Source organism: Phytophthora cinnamomi (genome assembly GCF_018691715.1).
Source record: "Phytophthora cinnamomi strain GKB4 chromosome Unknown Contig35, whole genome shotgun sequence".
Classification (NCBI taxonomy): domain Eukaryota; phylum Oomycota; class Peronosporomycetes; order Peronosporales; family Peronosporaceae; genus Phytophthora; species Phytophthora cinnamomi.
In genome coordinates this window covers 212,756-235,694 of record NW_027150968.1, presented here as the reverse complement: position 1 = coordinate 235,694, position 22,939 = coordinate 212,756, and the positions used below count along the sequence as shown (strand labels likewise).

The following is a 22,939-nucleotide window of genomic DNA, read 5'->3' as shown; positions in this document are numbered from 1 at the left end:
ACGTCAGCCAAATCAGACTGGCAGCTCTTTCGCTGGTCAGACCCATACAAACCGGCAGTGAGCGAAGTCTCTGCTTCGCGCCAGCGTCTGTACTCTACGCTGCCAACTTTTTTGCCGTTAGAGAGATGGGTATGCGGTGTGCCACAACTCCACGCCGTCACTATGGCGAACTCTATGTGAGCAGCCACACTGTAGGAACAGAAAGCAGACGCCTAGATTCGCGGTGTGATGGCGTGCCTGAAACGCGGGACTCTCCAATGCTCGCGTGGTCGTTGCGAATGCCCCGCCCAGCAAATTTGGTCACATGGCTGGGTCCGCGACCGCCACTTGGCAAGAAGGCGTGTGAAGCTCACGCGATTAGCGCAATTCGCCAGGCTGCCTTGAATCGACTATCCAAGGCTCATCAAGGTAAAGTAGGCGAAAGCAGCTCAACGAATATGGTATCACTTGCGATGACCAAATTGCGACCTTCGAATTATGGTTAATGGCTGGCTTGTGTATTTCCTAGCAGAGAGATCGGTATCGCTTCCAGCATGAAGTTCGCGTCCTTCGCAGCGTGGGCGGCAGTGCTCCTTACAGCAGTCCAAGCAGACAGTTCCTCGTCTTCAGCTTCGGCTACATCATCAACTACAACTACGACTACCACAACTACTTCTAAGAACACCACAGGAACCACGTACCCGGCCAAGTCGGGTATCGAGATCTGGGTGGACCCGGACACCCCGGAGGACCGTCAAACGTACGTGAGCTCTCGAGGACGGAAATGGGACCTCGTCATGAGCGACGAGTTCAACATGAAGAACCGCAGCTTCCGTCCGGGTGACGACCACATGTGGACTTCTCTCAACAAACCCGACGGTGTGAACGGCGCTCTCGAGCTCTACTCGCACAACATGACGGGCACCAAGTGCGACGGCGACGACTGCTACTTCTTCATAGAGATTAAGGACGAGGTGAACCAGATCCACGTGTACAACATGTACACGAACCCGCCAGGCTACCAGGACGTGGACTTCTACTACCGCGCCGGGATGGTGCAGTCGTGGAACAAGTTCTGCTACCAGGGCGGCATGCTCGAGGTGCGTGCGCAGCTTCCTGGGGCTGTGTCGAAGGAGTCGGGCAACCCCGATCTCGCGTTGGGCGCATCCGGCAAGGTGGCGTCGACCAGGTACTATCCGACGTGGCCTGGTATTTGGATGATGGGGAACTTGGGACGCGCTATCTTCTCCGCGTCGACGAACCGAATGTGGCCATTCTCCTACAACAGGTGCGAGCCCGACGTGTTCAACCCCGACAATCAGCGCATCAGTGCCTGCAACGACAACCCAGGCTACGGCATGCACCCGAACCACGGCCGAGGAGCTCCTGAGATCGATATCCTTGAAGGAGGTGGTTTGGCCATCTCGTCATCGTTGCAGATCGCGCCCGGCATGCCCAGTGACTACCGTCTATTCCCTGCCGACCCCGACGGAGCTGATGCAGCTAACCCGTACTGCGTGTACACGTACGATTGTAAGACACCAGGCGCCAACATGGTCGACGTCCCGACTGCCTACTACCAGAAGGAACGTGGCCACCGATCGTGGTATCAGGGTCTCCGCTACGCTTCCAACAACTTCTGCGCTCAGAACGCGACAAAAAAGCAAGACTACACGACGGTGGCTGCGTCTGTGAAGGCGGGTATCAAGGAGAACACGTGCAGTGTGAAGACATGCCCCGCATCCGAAGATGCGAACAGCGACTTGAGCTTCATCGACGACTCGAAGACTGGCCACTGGGGTATCAACTCGAATGGCACGTGCTTCCCCATCATGAACTCGTACACGGGGGCTTATCTGTGCGACCCGGACAACACGGACTCGCACTGTCTGAGCCCTCGTAACTCCACCACGCCCAAGACGAACTCGATGAGCTCATTCAACTACCAAATGGACGCCATTTCATCTAACTGGCCCATTCACTTGGGTGCCTACATCGACTACCTAGTGTACCAGGTTGAGTGGGTCACGGGCGAGAACGGCTACGTGCGCTGGATGCTCGACGGCAGTCCCATCTTCGAGGTTACTACCGACGCGTTCTCGAACGTCCCGCAGAGCACCAAGAAAGATAACCCGCAGAAAGTCATGCTGGAGGAGCCCATGTACTTGATCTTCAACGTCGCGCTGTCGCGGTCGTGGGGTACGACGCCGCCCAACCCTGGTGCTGAATGCCGTGGTGACGGCAACGACCCCGTGGCGAACGCAATCTGTGACTCGTTCCCCATGTACATGAAGATCGACTACATCCGGCTGTACCAGGACAAGGGTGACGATCTCGAGGACGACAACTACATGTACGTCGGCTGCGATCCGGCCACCCACCCCACCAAGAAGTGGATCGACGCGCACATCGACGAGTACGTGGACGACGACAACCCGTGGAAGGAGGTGTCGGGCAAGGCCTTTTGCACGGTCGACAACGACTGCACGATCGGCGGCAACGTGGGCACGACGGCGCTCAAGACGGGCAAGTGCGTCAAGGGCCGTTGCCAATGCACGTACTCGACGTCGTGGGGTGGCCCGCGTTGCACCACTGCGTTGGCAGGTTCCACGAGTACCAGCACCAGCAACCTGGCCAGTCGAGCGTACGGCCCGCCGATGGGTCTGTCCATGGCCCTGGCCGGCATCATCGTGTTCCTCTCCTTCGTGTCCGTGTACATGTCCATGCTGTCGGCCAAGAAGCAGGCCGCGGCCTTGGTCAAGTCGAACGCGCAGGCCAAGATGGCGTCAAGCATGATGGACGACGGCCACAGCAACTCCACCAACCAGAGGCCAAAGGACAACTACAGCCAGAACTTCGTCTAAGGTAAAGTAATAAACTTGTGTATCCCCCTTACCACGCTTCAACTTGTGCAGATTTCGCTGCTTGCGATTTCGATAGTGCGAGTTCACATCCGGTTTGGGAATCGCCACCTGTTTGTTGAGTCTCAGCTTGCGAACATGTATTTTCTAGGTATTTTTCTAGGCTTGGCTGTTCGCGCTCAGGTGGCTACGCAGATGGCTAGGATAGTGGGAAGATTCACCGCACGTGCCAGATGACATAGGCTTTCAAACTCAACCAATTTGTCGCTCGGCTGTCTGACTATTCAGTTGCGGCACGAGCAGAGGAATCGACGTGACTGGCGATAAGAATGCACCATTTACCAATTCGCCTCGAAGGGACAAGCAAGTGAAGGCGAATACTTACAGGAATATGCGTCTCGCGGCAGCTTCGACTGCACTTGCAGTCGCGTTCACTGCTGTTTCTGGCAAAAACAGCTCAACGACATCCTCGTACCCCACCAAGTCAGGGATCAAGAATTGGGTCGACCCTGACACCCCAGAAGACCGTCAAGCGTACGTAAGCTCTCGTGGACGGACATGGGACCTCGTCATGAGCGACGAGTTCAACGTGGCAAACCGCAGCTTCCGTCCGGGTGACGATCACATTTGGACGTCGCTGGATAAACCCGACGGTGTCAACGGCGCGCTGGAGATCTACTCGCACAACATGACTTCGACGAAGTGTGACGGCGACACGTGCTACTTCTACATCGAAGTGTCCGACGAGCCGCAGACGATTAAGGTCTACAACATGTACAAGTATCCTCCCGGCTACGAAGACGCCCACTTCTTCTACCGAGCGGCGATGGTGCAGTCGTGGAACAAGTTCTGCTTTCAAGGCGGCATGCTCGAGGTGCGCGCTCAACTTCCAGGTGCGGTGTCCGATAAGTCCGGCAACCCTGATCTAGCGCTGGGCAAGTCTGGTAAGGTGGCGTCTAAAGCATACTACCCGACCTGGCCTGGTATCTGGATGATGGGGAACCTGGGCCGCGCTATCTTCTCCGCGTCGACGAACCGCATGTGGCCGTTCTCCTACAACAAGTGCGAGCCGGACGTGTTCAACCCCGAAAACCAGCGCATTAGCGCTTGCGAGGATAACCCTGGGTATGGCATGAACCCGAATCAAGGTCGTGGAGCTCCTGAGATCGATCTACTTGAAGGCGGTGGCCTGGCCATCTCGTCTTCGCTTCAGATTGCACCGGGGATGCCGATGGACTTCCGTCTATTCCCTGCCGATACTAAAGGCGCAGACGCGACTAACCCGTATTGCGTGTACGCCTACGACTGCAAGACGAAAGGCGCCAACGTCATCGACGTGCCCACCGCATATTTCGAGCAGGTGCGAGGACACAAGTCCTGGTACCAGGGTCTTCGCTACGCGTCCAACAACAACTGCAAGCCGGACGGCAGCGCCAAGCAGGACTTCTCAACCGTGAACAAGTCCGTGGCTGCAGGTATCAAGGACAACACCTGCACGACAGCCACGTGCCCGGCGTCGCTGGATGTCAATGGAGACTTGACTCTTATCGACGGCAAGGGCGAGAACCACTGGGGCATCAACACCAACGGCACTTGCTATCCGATCATGAACTCGTACATGGGTTCCTACCTGTGCGATCCGGACAACACCAACACGATGTGCGCCAAGCCGCGAAACTCTACCACGCCCAAGTCGAACACAATGAGCGCGTTCAACTACCAAATGGACGCCATCTCGTCGAATTGGCCCGTGCACCTCGGCGCGTACGTTGACTACCTGGTCTATCAGATGGAGTGGGTCACGGGCGAGAACGGCTACGTGCGCTGGATGCTCGACGGCAGCCCCATCTTCGAGGTGACCACCGACGCGTTCTCGAACGTGCCGCAGAACTCCAACAAGACGAACCCGGTCAAGGTCATGTTGGAAGAGCCCATGTCGCTGATCCTGAACGTGGCGCTCTCGAGCTCCTGGGGCGCCACGCCGCCCAACGCCGGCAGCGAGTGCCGCGGCGACGGCACCAACGACGAAACGAACCGCATCTGCGACGAGTTCCCCATGTACATGAAGATCGACTACATCCGGCTGTACCAGGACCTGGGCGACGACCTGAACGCCGACAACTACATGGCCGTGGGCTGCGACCCGTCCAGCCACCCGACCAAGGAGTGGATCGAGGGCCACATCGATGAGTACTCGGACGACGACAACCCGGTCAAGACCGTGCACGGCAAGGCGTTCTGCAAGACCAACGACGACTGCAGCATCGGCGGTGAAGTTGGCACCACGAGTCTCAAGACGGGCACTTGTGTCAAGTCCCGGTGCGTGTGCTCGTCCACGTCCTGGAGCGGCCCACGCTGCACGGAGGCTCAGTCCGACACGTCGGAGAAGTCCAGCAGCCTGTCGAAGCGCGTGTACGGCCCTCCCATGGGGCTGTCCATGGGCGTGGGCAGCATCGCCATCCTTATCTCCGTCGGTTCCGTGTGGCTCGCATCGCTCGTGACAGCCAAGGATATGCAGAAGATGATGAAGGCCAAGGACGCGGAGCGCGAGGCCCGGCAGCGAGAGGCCAAAGCCACGCCGCTGTCCACGGGCGGCGATTTCGATGGCAACGCCAGCATTATCAGCCAGCCCAAGGACAACTACAAGCAGAACTTTGTCTAAGATACACTGCAACCTGTGCATACGTGTAGTATCTAAATTGTAGTACGTAGAATTTTTATGTTCGACAAGGAATCGTCTTGTCGGATTTTCGTTAACGCTGGTGTTGTCCGCCGAAATGGGTTGTCCTCCGAAAAGTATCCAGGGCCGAAAAATGTGGTCAATAGATATCCTACCCGTCTGCTGCTTCGTGATCGCCCGTCAACACGAACAGCGAATGTCAGAGAGCAGGTGTTCCCGTTGCGAACAGTGTGACTCGAGGCTCTCCCACCATAATGCCTATGGCAGTGCGTGACTCCTCTACCCACACGATACCGCACCTGCGTGCGCGGCAGATGTCCCTGCACGCGGTCCAGAGACTGCTATCTCACTCTTGCAACCCAACGGCGCTGGGCTCTGCTTCACAACCACGTAGAGACAGCCAAGCCACGTCCAGATTGACCGACGGCTGAATTCCGCCAGTCAGTCGCCAATTCGCCAGGTCTCAGTGAACAGGATGAGGAGCTGGTTTGCTGTAGTTGCGTGGACAGCGTTGGCTGCCTGCCTCCCCGTCGTGGCAGGCAAGAACAGCTCGACGTCATCGTCCGAGTACCCGACCAAGTCGGGCATCAAGACGTGGGTGGACCCGGAGACCCCAATCGACCGCCAAACGTACCTGAGCTCTCGCGGACGCCAATGGGAACTGGTCATGAGCGACGAGTTCAACGTGGCAAACCGCAGCTTCCGTCCGGGTGACGACCACATGTGGACGTCACTCGAGAAGCCCGACGGTGTCAACGGAGCCCTGGAAGTCTACTCGCACAACATGACTTCTACCAAGTGCGACGCCGACGGCACCTGCTATTTCTACATCGAGACGGACACGGACAACGTGACCATCTCGGTCTACAACATGTACAAGCACCCGCCGGGCTACCAGAACGCGTCCTTCTTCTACCGCGCCGCCATGGTGCAGTCCTGGAACAAGTTCTGCTTCCAGGGTGGCATGCTCGAGGTGCGTGCGCAGCTCCCGGGTGCCGTGTCCAAGGCGTCCAACAACCCGGACCTATCGCTGGGCACGTCCGGCCAGGTGACCGACACCTCGTACTACCCGACGTGGCCCGGTATCTGGATGATGGGGAACTTGGGCAGAGCCATCTTCTCCGGGTCCACGAACCGCATGTGGCCATTTTCCTACAACAAGTGCGAGCCCGAGAAATTCGACCCCATCAACCAACGCATCAGCGCGTGCGACGACAACCCAGGCTACGGTCTCAACTCGAACCAGGGACGTGGAGCTCCAGAGATCGATTTACTGGAAGGAGGAGGCTTGGCCATCTCGTCATCGCTGCAGATCGCTCCGGGAATGCCCAGCGACTTCCGTCTCTTCCCTGCGGACACTAAGGGCGCGGATCTCACGAACCCGTACTGCGTGTACTCATACGACTGTAAGACGCAGGGTGCCAACTTGATCGACGTCCCGACGACGTACTACGAGCAGGAGCGCGGACACAAGTCCTGGTACCAGGGGCTGCGCTACGCTGCCAACAACTACTGCACCAAAAAGAGCAGCAAAGTGCAGAGCTTCACCACAATCAACTCGTCCGTGACGCGAGGGATCACGCAGAACTCGTGCACGACGTCAACGTGTCCGGCGTCTCTGGATGTGAATGGAGACCTGAGCGTTATCGACGGCACAGGCAAGAACCACTGGGGAATCAACTCGAACGGCACCTGCTTCCCCATCATGAACTCGTACATGGGGGCGTACCTGTGCGACCCGGACAACTCAGACGGCCGATGTGCTAGCCCGCGTAATTCCACCACGCCCAAGTCGCACGCCATGGACCCGTTCAACTACCAAATGGACGCTATCTCGTCGAACTGGCCTGTGCACCTCGGGGCGTACACGGATTTCGTCGTCTATCAGCTCGAATGGGTCACCGGAGAGAACGGATACGTGCGCTGGATGCTTGACAGCAGTCCGCTGTTCGAGGTCACTACGGACGCGTTCTCCAACGTCCCTCAGAACGCCAACACTAGCAACCCGGAGAAGGTGATGCTGGAGGAGCCCATGTCGCTCATTTTCAACGTGGCTTTGTCTAGCTCCTGGGGTACCAAACCGCCGAACCCGGGCAACACCTGCCGTGGTGACGGCTCGGACGAGAAGGTCAACAAGATCTGTGACGAGTTCCCCATGTTCATGAAGATCGACTACATTCGACTGTACCAGGACCAGGGCGACGATCTCGACGCCGACAACTACATGCAGGTTGGCTGTGACCCTGCGACTCACCCGACCAAGGAGTGGATTCTGGGCCACATCGACGAGTACCAAGACAGCGACAACCTCGTGACGGAGGTCGTGGGCAAAGCTTTCTGCGAGACCGACAGCGACTGCACCATCGGTGGCAGCTTCGTCAAGACCGACTTGGTGACCGGCAAGTGCGTCAACTCGCGCTGCTCGTGCTCCTACCCGAAGTCATGGGGCGGTCCTCGCTGTACCTTGGCTCAGGCTGAGTCTACGTCGTCGAAGTCGTCCACGCGCGTGTACGGCCCGCCAATTCTTTTGGCGATTGGCGTCGCGGCTGTCGTTGCGTTCCTCACTTCCATTTCCGTGTGGAGAGGCATGAAGACTGCCGCCAAGAGGAACGAGGCGGCTATCAAGGCTTCTATGATGATGACCAAGAGCAACCCGGACGCCCGAGTCCCCGACACGAACAGCTACGTCTCCCACATGTCGTAACCTACAGGTAGTACAGCCCGTGTAGTCTAGTCGAATAAATATCCCCGAGGCAGTTTCGCCAACACCATTCACGCGTCGGTTGTCTGTAGTCGCTCCATGGAGCTGTCATGCTGGGGATCAAGCCATTCGTGCAGGAATCTGTGCAGGCGCTACCCCCAGCACAACTGCGTCTGCTGGCTGAGACGCTGCGAATCGACCTCCGAGGATGCGAAGACCGCGGTGACATCGAGCGAGTGCTAACGGGCCTTGTCTGTCTGGACCAAGACACGTCACTTGGCGTATTCCTCGCTTGGCTGCGATCCGCTGATCTACAGCAGCACAAGAACGGAATACTGGCCAGCAAGAAGCCGAAATTCAACAACACCTTCCTGCCAGCGATTTCGTCCCCGGAAGTTCACGCCCCCAACAACCAGAAGTCGAAACCCGAGTTGGGTGAGCGCGTGAAGGACCACCACCTCGACGACGAGATTAAACAGCAGTTAGCTGAGTTGGAAGTGCTGGAGACATCGTTCAAAAAGGCAGAGCGGCTGGTGCACACGGGCTCGCCTAGCTTCGAGAAGCTCAAGCAGTTCTTGATGGAGCTGACAATTCTGCGGGCCAAAGAGCAGTCAGCTCGAGCCTTCCTAGTTCGACAAGCGAATGTCTTGAAGCAGCAACACGATGAAATGCGCGCTGAAATGCTGCACTCGCGAGCCCAGTTGGATTTCTTCGTCGAAGGCTTCACGAATTTGCGGAAACGACACGACGCGCTGCTGGAAGACGCCACTCGGATGAAAGCGGAGAGCGAGACGACACAGAACATATTCGTCTCCATGAGCGCTCACGACTGCTACTTCGAACAGCTTATGCGGAATACGCTGCGGCAGCAAATGCGCGACAATGTCGAACTGAAGCGCCAACTTCAGGAAGCGCGCGATGATCTAGACGCTGCGGCTCAGAAGCGAAGAGATCTCGAGGCTGAGATCTCCCAGCTTAAACAGGAGCGGGGAGACGCACGCAAGGACTCGTATTGCTACAAGCGGCAACTTCGTGTATGTAAAGTGCGCATAAGAAAGCTGCAGCAGGCGGGTGGAGGTGTTAATGGATCCTTTTTCCGAGATCAAGCGGTGGCACTACGTCAAACAGTGGCTACTCTTGTGGGGCTGCTGCGTGATGCAGTTGTGAGAGATACAAAGTCGCCAAAGCAGACACTGAGCAAGGAAGCTCTTCGGATACTGCGCCAAGTTTTGACACCGAGTTTTAGTACGTCTGAAAATGAATCCATGTCGTCGCGATCTTTTGACAACCAGCAGGAGCCTGAGAGCGAAGAAATTGATCCTGTTCAGCCTCGAGTTATCCAGCGACACACCGCTCAAGATATCGATGAAGTGATACAGGGTGTTCTGCTCGTGGAAGGCGCCACACCGACTGATGGTGCTGAGTGCGCACGTATAATGGGCGAAAAGCTGAAATACCTGCCTGTCAATCTGAAGCAAACGCTGGCGCAACTTCAGCAGAACGAAGAGAATGAAGCACAAACAGCTCGGGAAGAGGAACAGCGAAAACTACAGTTGCTACTTGAGCAGCAACAGCAATTACAGCAGAGCGAAGGCCAGGGAACTGACGGACGAAGTGATACGAGTGGTGCAGTAGCTATTTTACCAACAAAAGTGCCAGCACAATCAAGCGCTCCAGCCACTCCTGCTGTGCTGCGGTCACCCCCCACTCTTGAAACCTACGCCGGTCCACTCAAAAAATGCGTGTCGGACCTGATGGCAACTCAGGGAAAGCGTGGCTTCGTCATGTACAACTGGCCGTTTACAAGACGTGACGTTAACTTGCTCACTGCAATAGGGCTGCCTGTCGACAGCGTGATCAATCTCGAGATCGTCGGGGGTGTCCAGCCACCGTCATCCACTACATCCACTACAGCAGCAACGTCAATTGCCTCTCCTCAAGCTGGAATTGCTTCTCCTACTCCTGCTACCCCAGCAAAACCTGAAACTCCTACCGTCACGACAAAAACCTCCACGGTCAGCAGCAGCACAAAAGGAAAGGCCCCGACACCAAGTCCAGCAGCTCGAGGTAGAGCTTCGCCGACCAAACCTGCAGCTGCATCGAAATCTCCAGCAAAACCAGTAGGTCGAACAACAGCACTAACTGCAGCAGCGAAAAATCGGGCTTCAAGCCCCACACGCCCAGCAGCCGTGAGTCCGAAAAAGCCAACCAGCTCGGTAACCTCGTTGCCTTCGGAGCCCAGGACCCCAAGCGTACCGTCGACATCAGCGAAGCCTGGTCCAAGTTCTTCCCAGCTCCAACCCAAGACCACCGAAGGTGCCAAGGTCATCAAGAAGGTGCCGACCGCATCTTCCATGCTGCAAGGTCTGGGTGGCATCTTGCAGCCTGTGGGGCCCGCAGCGTTTCCGGCCGAGCGCGTGGACGCTATATTGCAAGTTCTGGATCAGCAAAAGCGCCGTAAATTGGCGCCGATTGTACAATGGGATGAAGCCTCCCGACGCACGAACGAGATGCTCGCCATGTGGGCCGAGGAAGTCCACATGCTCGTGCACCTTGAGCAAGAGAGTCGCAAACCCCAGAAAGCGCCGACGCCAGCTCCTGCTGCCAGCCCCACCAAATCCACAACACCCGCTTCCCCTAAGCGAACGACCAGTCCATCTAAAGCCGGCAGCAAGACATCCGCAGTCAAACCCAGAGCTCCTGCCAGCCCAACGCGCAGCTCCCCGGCAAAAACCAAGACAACTTCAACTGCGGTAACCAAAGTGCGACTACCGAAAAAGTAGCCACTTGGGAATTGTAACATTTTTTTTTGTTCGGTTATCAAATAGTTGGGGACGAAGTTCTAAGAGGCTAAGGATATCTGCGCCGCTAGGCATAAATACTAGAGGCAATTTGACTCGTCGTCTCCAAACCGCTGCGAGGATTAAAAGGCGATAGCAACACCTGTCCCAAACATGATCGAGTCATCCGTCAGTATTATATGCCGAAGGACGAACCTCCTGGTGGTGCAGCTGAATGACCCTACTCGCTGTACAAACCGTACTCTGAAAGCGGGAATATCTGATAGACCTGGCACCTCATTCAACAACACCCCTTGCCGGATTAAGCCTTGGACAAATTTGTTCAGACCTTATTCCAGCAGGGGTTAAAAGGCTTGTTTAGTCCGCACAGCGTCAAAGTAAATGTGATTAGGGATTTCTAATTATTCCCTAAATATTTCTCAAAACAAGGTATGTTTTCAAAATCACGCTCAAAATCACACCTGGTGAATTTAACGGGGCGATTTGTGTGCCTCCCCTTTTCTTGACCCTTTTCTTCCTATTTGAGTGTTTGAGGATTGTTTACAATTTACATGTTCCTATTTTTCACAATCTATTTTGTAGTACTTCACATCGACCCATTTTCCACTTCAAGCCCAGCGCCGCAATGGACTCCATCGACCCGAGCGTGTTCGCGGCGCTGCCGCATGACATCCAGGAGGAGCTGCTGGCGCTGCAGGGCGCGCCTGCCCCCCGTGCGGATGTCGAGCCGCCCGCCGACGCCTGGAGCTGCCGCGTCTGCACGTTCCTGAACCACCCGCAGCTGGCCGAGTGCGAAATGTGCGGCACACTGTGCGTCGCCCTGGACGACGACGACGAGCTGCAGGCGCCGCCTCCCTCTCCGGCTAGTAATAATAATAATTATAACAACTCAGGGTCCAGGCTGGGCCGCACGCTGCGGCGGCTGCGCGTGCCCGCCACGCCCGCCACCGTGAGCTTCTCGCAGAAGCGCGAGCCCACGGCCGAAGACCTGCTCTTGGCGGCTTCCAGCAAGCTGCAGTTGGTCAGGCAGTCGTGGCAGGGCCGCCGCTCCCGAGCCAACTCGGCCGTGGAGGACAGGGCGGCGCTGCCGTCGCTGCAGGCTCTGAGGGAGCTCACGGAGCTACAGAAGGACCTGCACCACAAGGTCCAGGCGGGCGACGAGTGGTTCGAGGCCTCGCTCGAGAGACTGTGGAGGGCTGTGGGGGACGCGGGCAACGAGCAGGTTTATGAGAGAAGCGGCGTGGACTGGGTGGCACTGGGCTTCCAGAACGCGTCGCCTGAGACGGACTTCCGCGGGGGAGGAGTGCTCGCGATGAAGTGTCTGCTGTACGCCTTTGAAGCCCACCCGGCGGAGATGAGAGCTATTCAGATGGAGCAGACACCTGACTCGATGGACGACAAGCACAAGAAGAGATGGTACCCGGTGTGCGTCGCCGGGATCAACTTGACGTGCTTGCTGGCGGGGCTGTTGCAGCTTGGAGATGGACGATTTGCCGAGAGGAAGGAGACGTTCTGGCAGCTTTTTGAAGAGCCGGCTGCGTTCTACGAACTCTTCTTCCTGGGTGAGTGTGGTTTTGGGGGATGCGTTGATAGAGAGGCTGAGTGATTGACTTACTGTCGCTGGTTGGTTGTTCACTTTTTGGCGCAGCGTTTATCAAGATGCACGCGATCTGGCATCGCCTGAATGCGACCTACATGGAATTTGGAGGTAAGAGGTCGAGCAGTCTTCAGTACTTCAGTACCCTAGCTTTGTCTTTGGAAGTGAACTGACGTGTTATCCCGTTGCAGTCGTCCTTAAGGTGACGCGGAAGTCGGTAGTCTTTATGTTGGAGCAGGCCCCAGCCACGTTAATGGACTTGCGCGCAGCCAGCGACCAGGCATTTTTGGACCGCTTCGTGGTCAGTTTATCGGCGCGCTCGTTAGCCGACTGGGAAGGAGGCGAGTGCCCTGACCCGTACCATGCACTCGAAACGGAGGACGCCCTTGTCATAGCAAAGACGCGGGCTACACCGAAGCCTGCCACCAGTACCAAAGGCGAGGCCGTTTGGCCACTACACTAAAGCTGATTGTCTAATAGTGAGCTTGAAATTTGGACGTCGATTCGGGCGAGTCGAAAGTTACCGCATCACTTATCTTGCTAGAGGGATCGTGTTCGGAGGACCGATTGGACAAAGTATCGTTCAGTGTCCTAACGTATTATTTCTCTAAAAAGTATCGGCCAAGCGCTCAGTCAGCAGAGAGCTAGGTGGGATTCGTACTACCTCCGTTCGGAAATAGATGACCGTTTCCAATCATATTTCAGCCTGCTCAACATAATTCCCCTTCTAAACCGATCGGATTTGAATTCTGAATCTCCACCGCTTTCCCCCGCTCACTGGCCCCCGCACACTGGCTTCCGGATTCAATTCGAAAGTTGGTGGATGAGGGAGTTTACGGATAGTGAACGTCAGGCCGTCTGGGAACCCCTACTGCTTCGCAGCGTAGGAGGCGTGCTTACACGTGGGGAGATCGTCCAGGTTGCAATGTACTTCCACGTGGGCCGCCAAGTTGTCGAGCGCATTGGAAGCGTGGAATCAACTCGATGGGAGATCGAGTAGCAGCTGTGGTCAAGTCAAGAAAGAGTGCAAGATGGACCGCCACCCCGCTGCCCCTGCCAACCGTCCGGACGACTCTCGTCCCCCACCTCGCTGACGCTGCTGCGCCGAGGCCTGGAACGCCTGATTCGACGGATTCGACGGAGACGATAGAGCAGAACCTGAGGCTGCCGCTGGAGTTCTCCTGGATGGACGAGGAGCGCCCGCCTTTCGTGCCCGGACCGATTCCCCCCGTGTCTCGCATGTACATGCGCTACGTGCCCCACGCTCGACTTGGCGCGCGTCGTGTGCTGGAAGCGATGCGGGATCCGACGACGATGGAGGGCTCGGTTGCTGACGATGAGCGCGAGGCGAAGGCTGAGAGCGACGCTTGGACGGAGATCTCGCGCTTCCCGCTGCCAGCGCCCATGGAGCATATCATGAAGTCTAATGGTGGAAATGATTACCGGCTCGGACATTTGCATAAGGACAAACTTATGCGAATGGACAGTCTTCCAACGTCATTGCCATGTGATGCAACATCTCTCGCCAATGCGAGCGCCTCCCTGCTATCCATCGCAGCAAGTGGGATTCTCGTAGCACCCGAAGCCAAATCAAGTGCCCCTCAAGTATGTAGTGAGACCTTAGATCCATTTTTGTGTATGTAGTGCGGCGGAACAAGAACGCCTGCGCCTCTCTGGACTGTGCCTCGCTTAGCGTCAACTATTGATCTCCAGCCCTCCCACAATTTAAACGCCTGCGCCTCTGGACTGTGCCTCGCTTAGCGTCAACTATTGATCTCCAGCCCTCCCACAATTTAAACGCCTGCGCCTCTCTGGACTGTGCCTCGCTTAGCGTCAACTATTGATCTCCAGCCCTCCCACAATTTAAACGCCTGCGCCTCTCTGGACTGTGCCTCGCTTGGTGTCAACCAGCACTCCCACAATTTTATAATCAGGAAAATGAACGAGGCGGAGCGCTGCGCAAAAAAAAAAACAAATGGTCATCTATTTCCGAACGGAGGTACAGGTGTCCCCGCTGAATCTGCAAAGGTGGGGCCAAAAAAAAACTGCGAGGTTACAATATCTGCACAGGTTGCGCATAGACGATAATGTACTGCTTTTATAGTCGCTAATGTACTGCCCAGTCAGCAAGTGCGTGGATGCTGAAAGATCGGTTGCCGGTCTGCTTGTGCGCCATCTCGCACACCATGACCTTCTCACCCAGCGTCAGGCGCACGTATGCCTTCTTGTTAACTCTGGACTGGTTCGTCATGAGGACTTTAGGTAAATGGAGTTGGTTGTTGTGCACACTGCATGTCCTGCAAGATATAATGTTCATTGTGGGCCTTTCATTTTCTACCTTGATCTAGCAACTCGATGTTTCGCGCAGAGAGACATTTTCCCTCAATGATCTTACTAATTCAGTACATCTCACCAGACAGCTGTGGCAAATCTTGTGCACTGGCAGACTCCCGCACACTCTGTGTTCGCGGTAGATAGCCGATGGCAGTTGCAGATTCAGCGGGGACACCTGTTGTATGTATTATAGTTCCCACCATAACCCGCTTGGACACCATTATCTTATGTCATCTACAAAGCGAGGGTAGTACGGTGGGAATACCATTTTGCCGTCGTAGCCCAGTTCGCCACGAGTTTCAACAGCTCTTGAATCCACATTAGACACTGCGTGTGACAACGGCAACTCGCAGATCCACCTCGCAGTACTGCTCCACCCAGGCGAGGTAGAACTAGCTGCAAATGGCAGCGACGTGGAGCTGCTACTGCATTTTGTTGTTGCAGTCCGCTTCTGCCGATCGACGCTGCGTACATTCAAAGTGGAATTCGCGGAGAACTTCGACTTGGTTGACGTTCGCTTCATGGTGGCGGTAGACAAGAACTGTCTTCCGTGTGTTCTGCAGTAACCATGCGCCTGGACGAATTTCTTGCAACCGGGAACTTTGCACCGGCAACCACCTCCGTGTGCGCTACAGAACCCAGCACACTGGCTAAGCTTGAAGCAACCGTCGAATGCGCAGCGACGTCCGCCTCCATGTGCAACACACAAACCTTTGGTTTGGGCGAACTTGTGGCAAAGCGGATAGGAGCAACGCCTGCCACCACCATGCGTCTTGCAGACGTTGCCTTGGAGGGCCAGCTTCTTGCACTCCGGTACGCTGCATAGGGTTGTCTCGTGGGTTCTTGACATGTTAGCGATGCGGTGGCGACTTGGTGTCTCTCAGGTTGATACGGAAATGATAGCTGGTTGGTCACGTGCAAACGGCGAAAGCTACATAATCACAATGCGCAACGTAATCCCAGTGTCGAATGCGGTACCGGTAGCGTTAATTTAATACATGTACTGTAGGTATGTATAATGTCAGCCTTATGGTGGTCTACCGACAATCATCTGCTGATGGCACCGGCTAAAAAAGGGAACTGTTGCACATTTTGGACTCCAACTTGGAGCGATTTCAACAGCATGTTTGTCATCTCGAGGATACCGGTAAGTACGGGAATAAAATTTGTCGGAACCGAATGCTGGTGGGCTGGAGTGGAAGAGGAAGTGAAGACGATGTCTATCCCTTTTTACCACGAGCAAAACAAGTAAGTAGTCGGTCGCCCACTTTCGAACCCGCGGATTAGCGATATGCCGATGGTAACCAAGACCATCACAAGCACGGCCAAGCCAAACCAGCAGGCCGACCATGCGCTGATCCACGGCCAAGTCAAAACAGCAAGCCGACCATGCGCTGATCCAGTGGAGAGATGGCTTGGAAGGCATTGGGTGTCGCAAGGGAAGGACGCCGCTCGCACCGGCTTTTAATAACGTGCTCGACGGCAAGGCTATCATTGTGTATGAGAAGCAGGTGTTGGAGGCCAGCTCTAAGTCAGCGAACTACTAGGGCAGCCAAATGAGGGCGCATGGCTCAATCGACCGCAAAAGCGATCACGTCGTTCTCCATCAATATTGCGAGTTGACGTCATGTTAAGGGCTCCGACCATAGCTCTGTGCTTTGGGGACCCGTTGAGCTAACGTAGACGCTCAACTTAATACAGGAAGGTGCTCGAAGCCACTTCGCCTTAGTGGCAAGTGGCAGGATTTTGGCGCAATCGTGTGATACATGTAGTATGGCAAATACATGTGGCACCTGATTATTCCGTTTCGCGCAGATTTTCGGGACGACTGATTATGCATTGGCTCTCGATCGAGCCTTGCATTTAGTCGATCGGCGCTTCCAAACTACACTGGAAATGGCCGTATGAATGCAATGAATGGATAGACCAGGACCTCCTCTTTCATTTGTCTGTGACAGGAATTCAGGCGACGATTGTCTTCGAAATCATGCTCCTTTTTCGGAGACGTGCAATCCATTCCATTATGCGTCACCTGGGGATTCTTCATTAGGCTTTGGGATTACGTTGCGCATTGTGATTATGTATATTAGCCTTAGCCCTCTACACGTGACCAGCTATCATTTCCGTATCAACCTGAGAGACACCAAGTCGCCACCGCATCGCTAACATGTCAAGAACCCACGAGACAACCCTATGCAGCGTACCGGAGTGCAAGAAGCTGGCCCTCCAAGGCAACGTCTGCAAGACGCATGGTGGTGGCAGGCGTTGCTCCTATCCGCTTTGCCACAAGTTCGCCCAAACCAAAGGTTTGTGTGTTGCACATGGAGGCGGACGTCGCTGCGCATTCGACGGTTGCTTCAAGCTTAGCCAGTGTGCTGGGTTCTGTAGCGCACACGGAGGTGGTTGCCGGTGCAAAGTTCCCGGTTGCAAGAAATTCGTCCAGGCGCATGGTTACTGCAGAACACACGGAAGACAGTTCTTGTCTACCGCCACCATGAAGCGAAAGTCAACCAAGTCGAAGTTCTCCGCGGATTCCACTTTGAATGTACGCAGTGTCGATCGGCAGCAGCGGACTGCAACAACAAAATGCAGTAGCAGCTCCACGTCGCTGCCATTTGCAGCTAGTTCTACCTCGCCTGGGTGGAGCAGTACTGCGAGGTGGATCTGCGAGTTGCCGTTGTCACACGCAGTGTCTAATGTGGATTCAAGAGCTGTTGAAACTCGTGGCGAACTGGGCTACGACGGCAAAATGGTATTCCCACCGTACTACCCTCGCTTTGTAGATGACATAAGATAATGGTGTCCAAGCGGGTTATGGTGGGAACTATAATACATACAACAGGTGTCCCCGCTGAATCTGCAACTGCCATCGGCTATCTACCGCGAACACAGAGTGTGCGGGAGTCTGCCAGTGCACAAGATTTGCCACAGCTGTCTGGTGAGATGTACTGAATTAGTAAGATCATTGAGGGAAAATGTCTCTCTGCGCGAAACATCGAGTTGCTAGATCAAGGTAGAAAATGAAAGGCCCACAATGAACATTATATCTTGCAGGACATGCAGTGTGCACAACAACCAACTCCATTTACCTAAAGTCCTCATGACGAACCAGTCCAGAGTTAACAAGAAGGCATACGTGCGCCTGACGCTGGGTGAGAAGGTCATGGTGTGCGAGATGGCGCACAAGCAGACCGGCAACCGATCTTTCAGCATCCACGCACTTGCTGACTGGGCAGTACATTAGCGACTATAAAAGCAGTACATTATCGTCTATGCGCAACCTGTGCAGATATTGTAACCTCGCAGTTTTTTTTGGCCCCACCTTTGCAGATTCAGCGGGGACACCTGTACCTCCGTTCGGAAATATATGACCATTTTTTTTTTTTTTTTGCGCAGCGCTCCGCCTCGTTCATTTTCCTGATTATAAAATTGTGGGAGTGCTGGTTGACACCAAGCGAGGCACAGTCCAGAGAGGCGCAGGCGTTTAAATTGTGGGAGGGCTGGAGATCAATAGTTGACGCTAAGCGAGGCACAGTCCAGAGAGGCGCAGGCGTTCTTGTTCCGCCGCACTACATACACAAAAATGGATCTAAGGTCTCACTACATACTTGAGGGGCACTTGATTTGGCTTCGGGTGCTACGAGAATCCCACTTGCTGCGATGGATAGCAGGGAGGCGCTCGCATTGGCGAGAGATGTTGCATCACATGGCAATGACGTTGGAAGACTGTCCATTCGCATAAGTTTGTCCTTATGCAAATGTCCGAGCCGGTAATCATTTCCACCATTAGACTTCATGATATGCTCCATGGGCGCTGGCAGCGGGAAGCGCGAGATCTCCGTCCAAGCGTCGCTCTCAGCCTTCGCCTCGCGCTCATCGTCAGCAACCGAGCCCTCCATCGTCGTCGGATCCCGCATCGCTTCCAGCACACGACGCGCGCCAAGTCGAGCGTGGGGCACGTAGCGCATGTACATGCGAGACACGGGGGGAATCGGTCCGGGCACGAAAGGCGGGCGCTCCTCGTCCATCCAGGAGAACTCCAGCGGCAGCCTCAGGTTCTGCTCTATCGTCTCCGTCGAATCCGTCGAATCAGGCGTTCCAGGCCTCGGCGCAGCAGCGTCAGCGAGGTGGGGGACGAGAGTCGTCCGGACGGTTGGCAGGGGCAGCGGGGTGGCGGTCCATCTTGCACTCTTTCTTGACTTGACCACAGCTGCTACTCGATCTCCCATCGAGTTGATTCCACGCTTCCAATGCGCTCGACAACTTGGCGGCCCACGTGGAAGTACATTGCAACCTGGACGATCTCCCCACGTGTAAGCACGCCTCCTACGCTGCGAAGCAGTAGGGGTTCCCAGACGGCCTGACGTTCACTATCCGTAAACTCCCTCATCCACCAACTTTCGAATTGAATCCGGAAGCCAGTGTGCGGGGGCCAGTGAGCGGGGGAAAGCGGTGGAGATTCAGAATTCAAATCCGATCGGTTTAGAAGGGGAATTATGTTGAGCAGGCTGAAATATGATTGGAAACGGTCATCTATTTCCGAACGGAGGTAGTACGAATCCCACCTAGCTCTCTGCTGACTGAGCGCTTGGCCGATACTTTTTAGAGAAATAATACGTTAGGACACTGAACGATACTTTGTCCAATCGGTCCTCCGAACACGATCCCTCTAGCAAGATAAGTGATGCGGTAACTTTCGACTCGCCCGAATCGACGTCCAAATTTCAAGCTCACTATTAGACAATCAGCTTTAGTGTAGTGGCCAAACGGCCTCGCCTTTGGTACTGGTGGCAGGCTTCGGTGTAGCCCGCGTCTTTGCTATGACAAGGGCGTCCTCCGTTTCGAGTGCATGGTACGGGTCAGGGCACTCGCCTCCTTCCCAGTCGGCTAACGAGCGCGCCGATAAACTGACCACGAAGCAGTCCAAAACGCCTGGTCGCTGGCTGCGCGCAAGTCCATTAACCCCTTAGTTCCCGGAGCTATTCACGAGGGTAAGTTTTACTGCGTCCCATATATTATTATATACATCTTTGTAAATGGCATCGCTTAACCCCTTGCGCACTTCATTAAAGTATGTATCACCAGGCCCCCAAAATATCGGGGTACAAGCCCTCTACGACAATAGAGGGGGCACTTGTCCTCTTTATACTTTTTTGAAGTAGAACCAATGCTATTGAATCGATACTATGAAAACCATTTGTTGAACGCTTACGACACTATTGGCTCTTGGTTATCTTCAACGATGATGAAAATCTTTGCTTCGACAACTCCCGCCGAACCTGCTACTAATGGCTGGTTGTGAGTAGTGCTGCTGGCAGGACGCAGAGAAAGAATTTGCCCAGTTCCTAACTTGGAGGAGTAGTGAGAGGAACTGGGCAATTCTTCCTTCTGCGCATCATGCAGTAGTCGGTAGTGGCCATGTCGTGCGGGGTGAGCGATTTGGCTATTGCTGTAAGTCGCTTGGTCGTACGAGATCCAAGTCAAGCGGTACGATACCATGAGTGCAAACGTGTACAATGTGTATTCATTTAGTTCTCCTTACTCTCCTCGTCCTCCTTGTTCTCTTCGTCGTTCGTCTTGGATCGTTTGCGCTTCTCCTTCCGGAAGCGGATTTGATTGAGGTGTGCTGGGATGTTTCGGCCGTCATTCCAAACGTCATGCCATATCTGAGCATACGAGAAATTATTCCCTTCCTCCAAGCGACGGACCTTCGGGCAAAGCGGCACTCGTCCCCCAAAATAGTCGCTGCATGTCGCACAGAAATAGCTCGTTTCAAATGACTTTCTACTTGTGAAAGCCGAATACACCTTGCAAAGATGTTGGCGACGCTTTGACTGCGTGTCAGATTCGTAGCGGTTGTTGGTGTTGACTAAGACGTGGTTTCCTCGGGCCACCACCCGGACAATAAGTCTTCAGCGTTAGGGTATGCATCAAAATGCAGTTCGCGCAATACTAGTAGGTCCTTGTGTAGACGGCGTAGGCAACGGGCATGCGGAGTGGGTCGCTCTTCGTTGCGCTTCTTAGCGATGTTATACACAATCAACCCATTCACAAGGGCCATGTCGACGATGCCGAGGAATAGCTGCTTGTAATATTTCTTGAACGCCACACATTTCTGCAGTGAATACCGCTGCAGCCGTAGCTGGTCGTGGACGTCGACGCCTCCCATACTGTCAGCGTAATCCCCAACCAGCTGCGGACACAGCGTCACTGTGACTGAGCCATCCTTCTCTCTCCTGTTGACGGTTGTCTGGTGGGTGCTGCACCCCGTGACAATCATGTTCACTGGTTTTTGAGTCCATCCACGCGAGTGCAACCAGGTACGGGTACAGTGTGGACTGTGCAATACGGTACTGACCCCTTGATACTCTTCGGCCTTTCTTTTGGCTGTACTCGATGTCTGGGCACCAACCGAGGCGCGCCTTGACAGTCCCCACGTGATACAGCCCCATGGTGTGCAACGTGATAGACAGCCAAATGGAGTAGTAGCAGTTATCAGTAATGATCAGACGCTTATACGGCTGCCCGCGAAGCACCTTCGTGATGTTGCGAACAACTGCTTTTGGACCAAGATTTTGCTCCTTCTTGCCTTCACCCTTCTTTCCGCAATACACCTCAATGCTATTCAGCACAATACAGAATAAACAATCAGGAATTAACTTACACCGCATAGCCTAATACGTCTTATACAGAATACCCAACATTTCCTAGCGCAATATGCGGTTTCCGCGCAGCATGTTAGGTAGAACTTGGTCCCCCACTTCGAAGGCTTATCCTTCATGTACACTTTGATTGGATTGAATCGCGACCAGTTGGGCACCATACCCTCGCCGAATGAGATGCAGCGTCCGAGGCGGTAGCCGCGGCGGAAAGTTTTCTCCACAGCTTGGAGCACTGGTCGAATTTTCCAAGCCTTATCATTGATAGCCTCAGTCACCTCATTGTTATTGAAATGAAGAAACCGAGTAATTGCTTCGAAACGTGATCGCTTCATGTACCGTGAGATTGTCCCCCGTGGTACTGCACCATCCTCTGCAGTTGCCCAGTGCTTGGCTAAGCCGTCACGAACAGGAGCTATGGCTTGGGCAATCAAGAGCCCCACTACGTGCACAACCTCGTGGGGCTTGATAGATTTGAAGCGGCGCAAGTGTGCTTCAATACCTTCCAATGGGGGCACTGACTTTCTTGGATCCTTTGCTTGCTGCTTGAGCAGTGCCTCTCGCCGCCGTTGAGCTAGCTCTGGTATTAGCTGCGATCGATACCGATTGGACTCCTCCGCAATACGAATCCACAACTTCTTGGGCAAGAAATAAAAGAATAGCCCCAGTGGTGAATCTGCAAAAGCCAATGCCGACCGCGTTGGCCCTGACGGACCGTCGTAATAGTCTGCTGCTACACTCAACTGGAGATCCCCTACAAAACATTACCGAGTTATCATTGCACGCAATTGTTATTCTGTAGGATACAGACTTACCACAGTGACTAGCATCGTAAGCATTCCAACCGCTAGCTGTGAGTTCTCGTAACTCCTCCTCCGTGGTCTCAAAGGTAGGCTCGGCTTCGTCTTCGTCAGAACTGGAGCCACCACTGTAGTAGCCGCTGGCTTCATCATCGTCGCCACTTATTAGCGCTCCGTTATCTTCATCATCTGACACATGCTCTGTAATAGCTCCAGGTTGACACAAGTTCACATCGTCTGGCGCAGTTCCCCCGAACAGCACCTCACGACGCATAGCGTCCAAGAACGTGTCTTTATCAACAGATTCTAGCGGATCGTAGTCGCCAAGACGACCATCCGTCAGCTCTGTACCATCCGGAACCACACACGCATGGCTTGGTAATTCTGTAGCCTCCGGAACTGCAACGGGGTTACACACACAAGTGACAATAGTCACTTGTGCATGACAACGGTCACAAGTGACAACTATCACTTGTGCGTGACAATAGTCACTAGTGGTTCTAACAGACAGATATCTGTTAGAAGAC

General features: G+C 54.7%; 5 protein-coding genes across 5 annotated transcripts; all 5 read left to right on the top strand.

The window, feature by feature from the left end:
• Positions 1-533: 533 nt before the first annotated feature.
• IUM83_16968 (Beta-glucan synthesis-associated protein) lies at positions 534-1,369 on the top strand (the record flags this gene model as incomplete). Its single annotated transcript, XM_067941889.1, has 2 exons — positions 534-1,135; positions 1,363-1,369. 2 exons carry the CDS (start codon positions 534-536, stop codon positions 1,367-1,369), a joined length of 609 nt encoding a protein of 202 aa, XP_067792375.1.
• Positions 1,370-2,261: 892 nt separating this feature from the next.
• IUM83_16967 (Beta-glucan synthesis-associated protein) lies at positions 2,262-2,843 on the top strand (the record flags this gene model as incomplete). Its single annotated transcript, XM_067941888.1, has 2 exons — positions 2,262-2,523; positions 2,584-2,843. The coding sequence occupies 2 exons, from the start codon at positions 2,262-2,264 to the stop codon at positions 2,841-2,843; spliced, it is 522 nt and encodes a 173-aa protein (XP_067792336.1).
• Positions 2,844-4,629: 1,786 nt separating this feature from the next.
• IUM83_16966 (Beta-glucan synthesis-associated protein) lies at positions 4,630-5,502 on the top strand (the record flags this gene model as incomplete). Its single annotated transcript, XM_067941887.1, has 1 exon — positions 4,630-5,502. The coding sequence occupies one exon, from the start codon at positions 4,630-4,632 to the stop codon at positions 5,500-5,502; it is 873 nt and encodes a 290-aa protein (XP_067792354.1).
• A 2,829-nt stretch (positions 5,503-8,331) lies between these two features.
• Positions 8,332-9,388, top strand: IUM83_16965 (uncharacterized protein; the record flags this gene model as incomplete). The annotated part of the gene is made up of 2 exons (XM_067941886.1): positions 8,332-9,255; positions 9,383-9,388. The coding sequence occupies 2 exons, from the start codon at positions 8,332-8,334 to the stop codon at positions 9,386-9,388; spliced, it is 930 nt and encodes a 309-aa protein (XP_067792374.1).
• A 2,259-nt stretch (positions 9,389-11,647) lies between these two features.
• Positions 11,648-22,190, top strand: IUM83_16964 (ELMO domain-containing protein B; the record flags this gene model as incomplete). Its single annotated transcript, XM_067941885.1, has 4 exons — positions 11,648-12,584; positions 12,671-12,730; positions 12,811-12,920; positions 22,167-22,190. 4 exons carry the CDS (start codon positions 11,648-11,650, stop codon positions 22,188-22,190), a joined length of 1,131 nt encoding a protein of 376 aa, XP_067792337.1.
• Between the last annotated feature and the right edge of the window lie 749 nt (positions 22,191-22,939).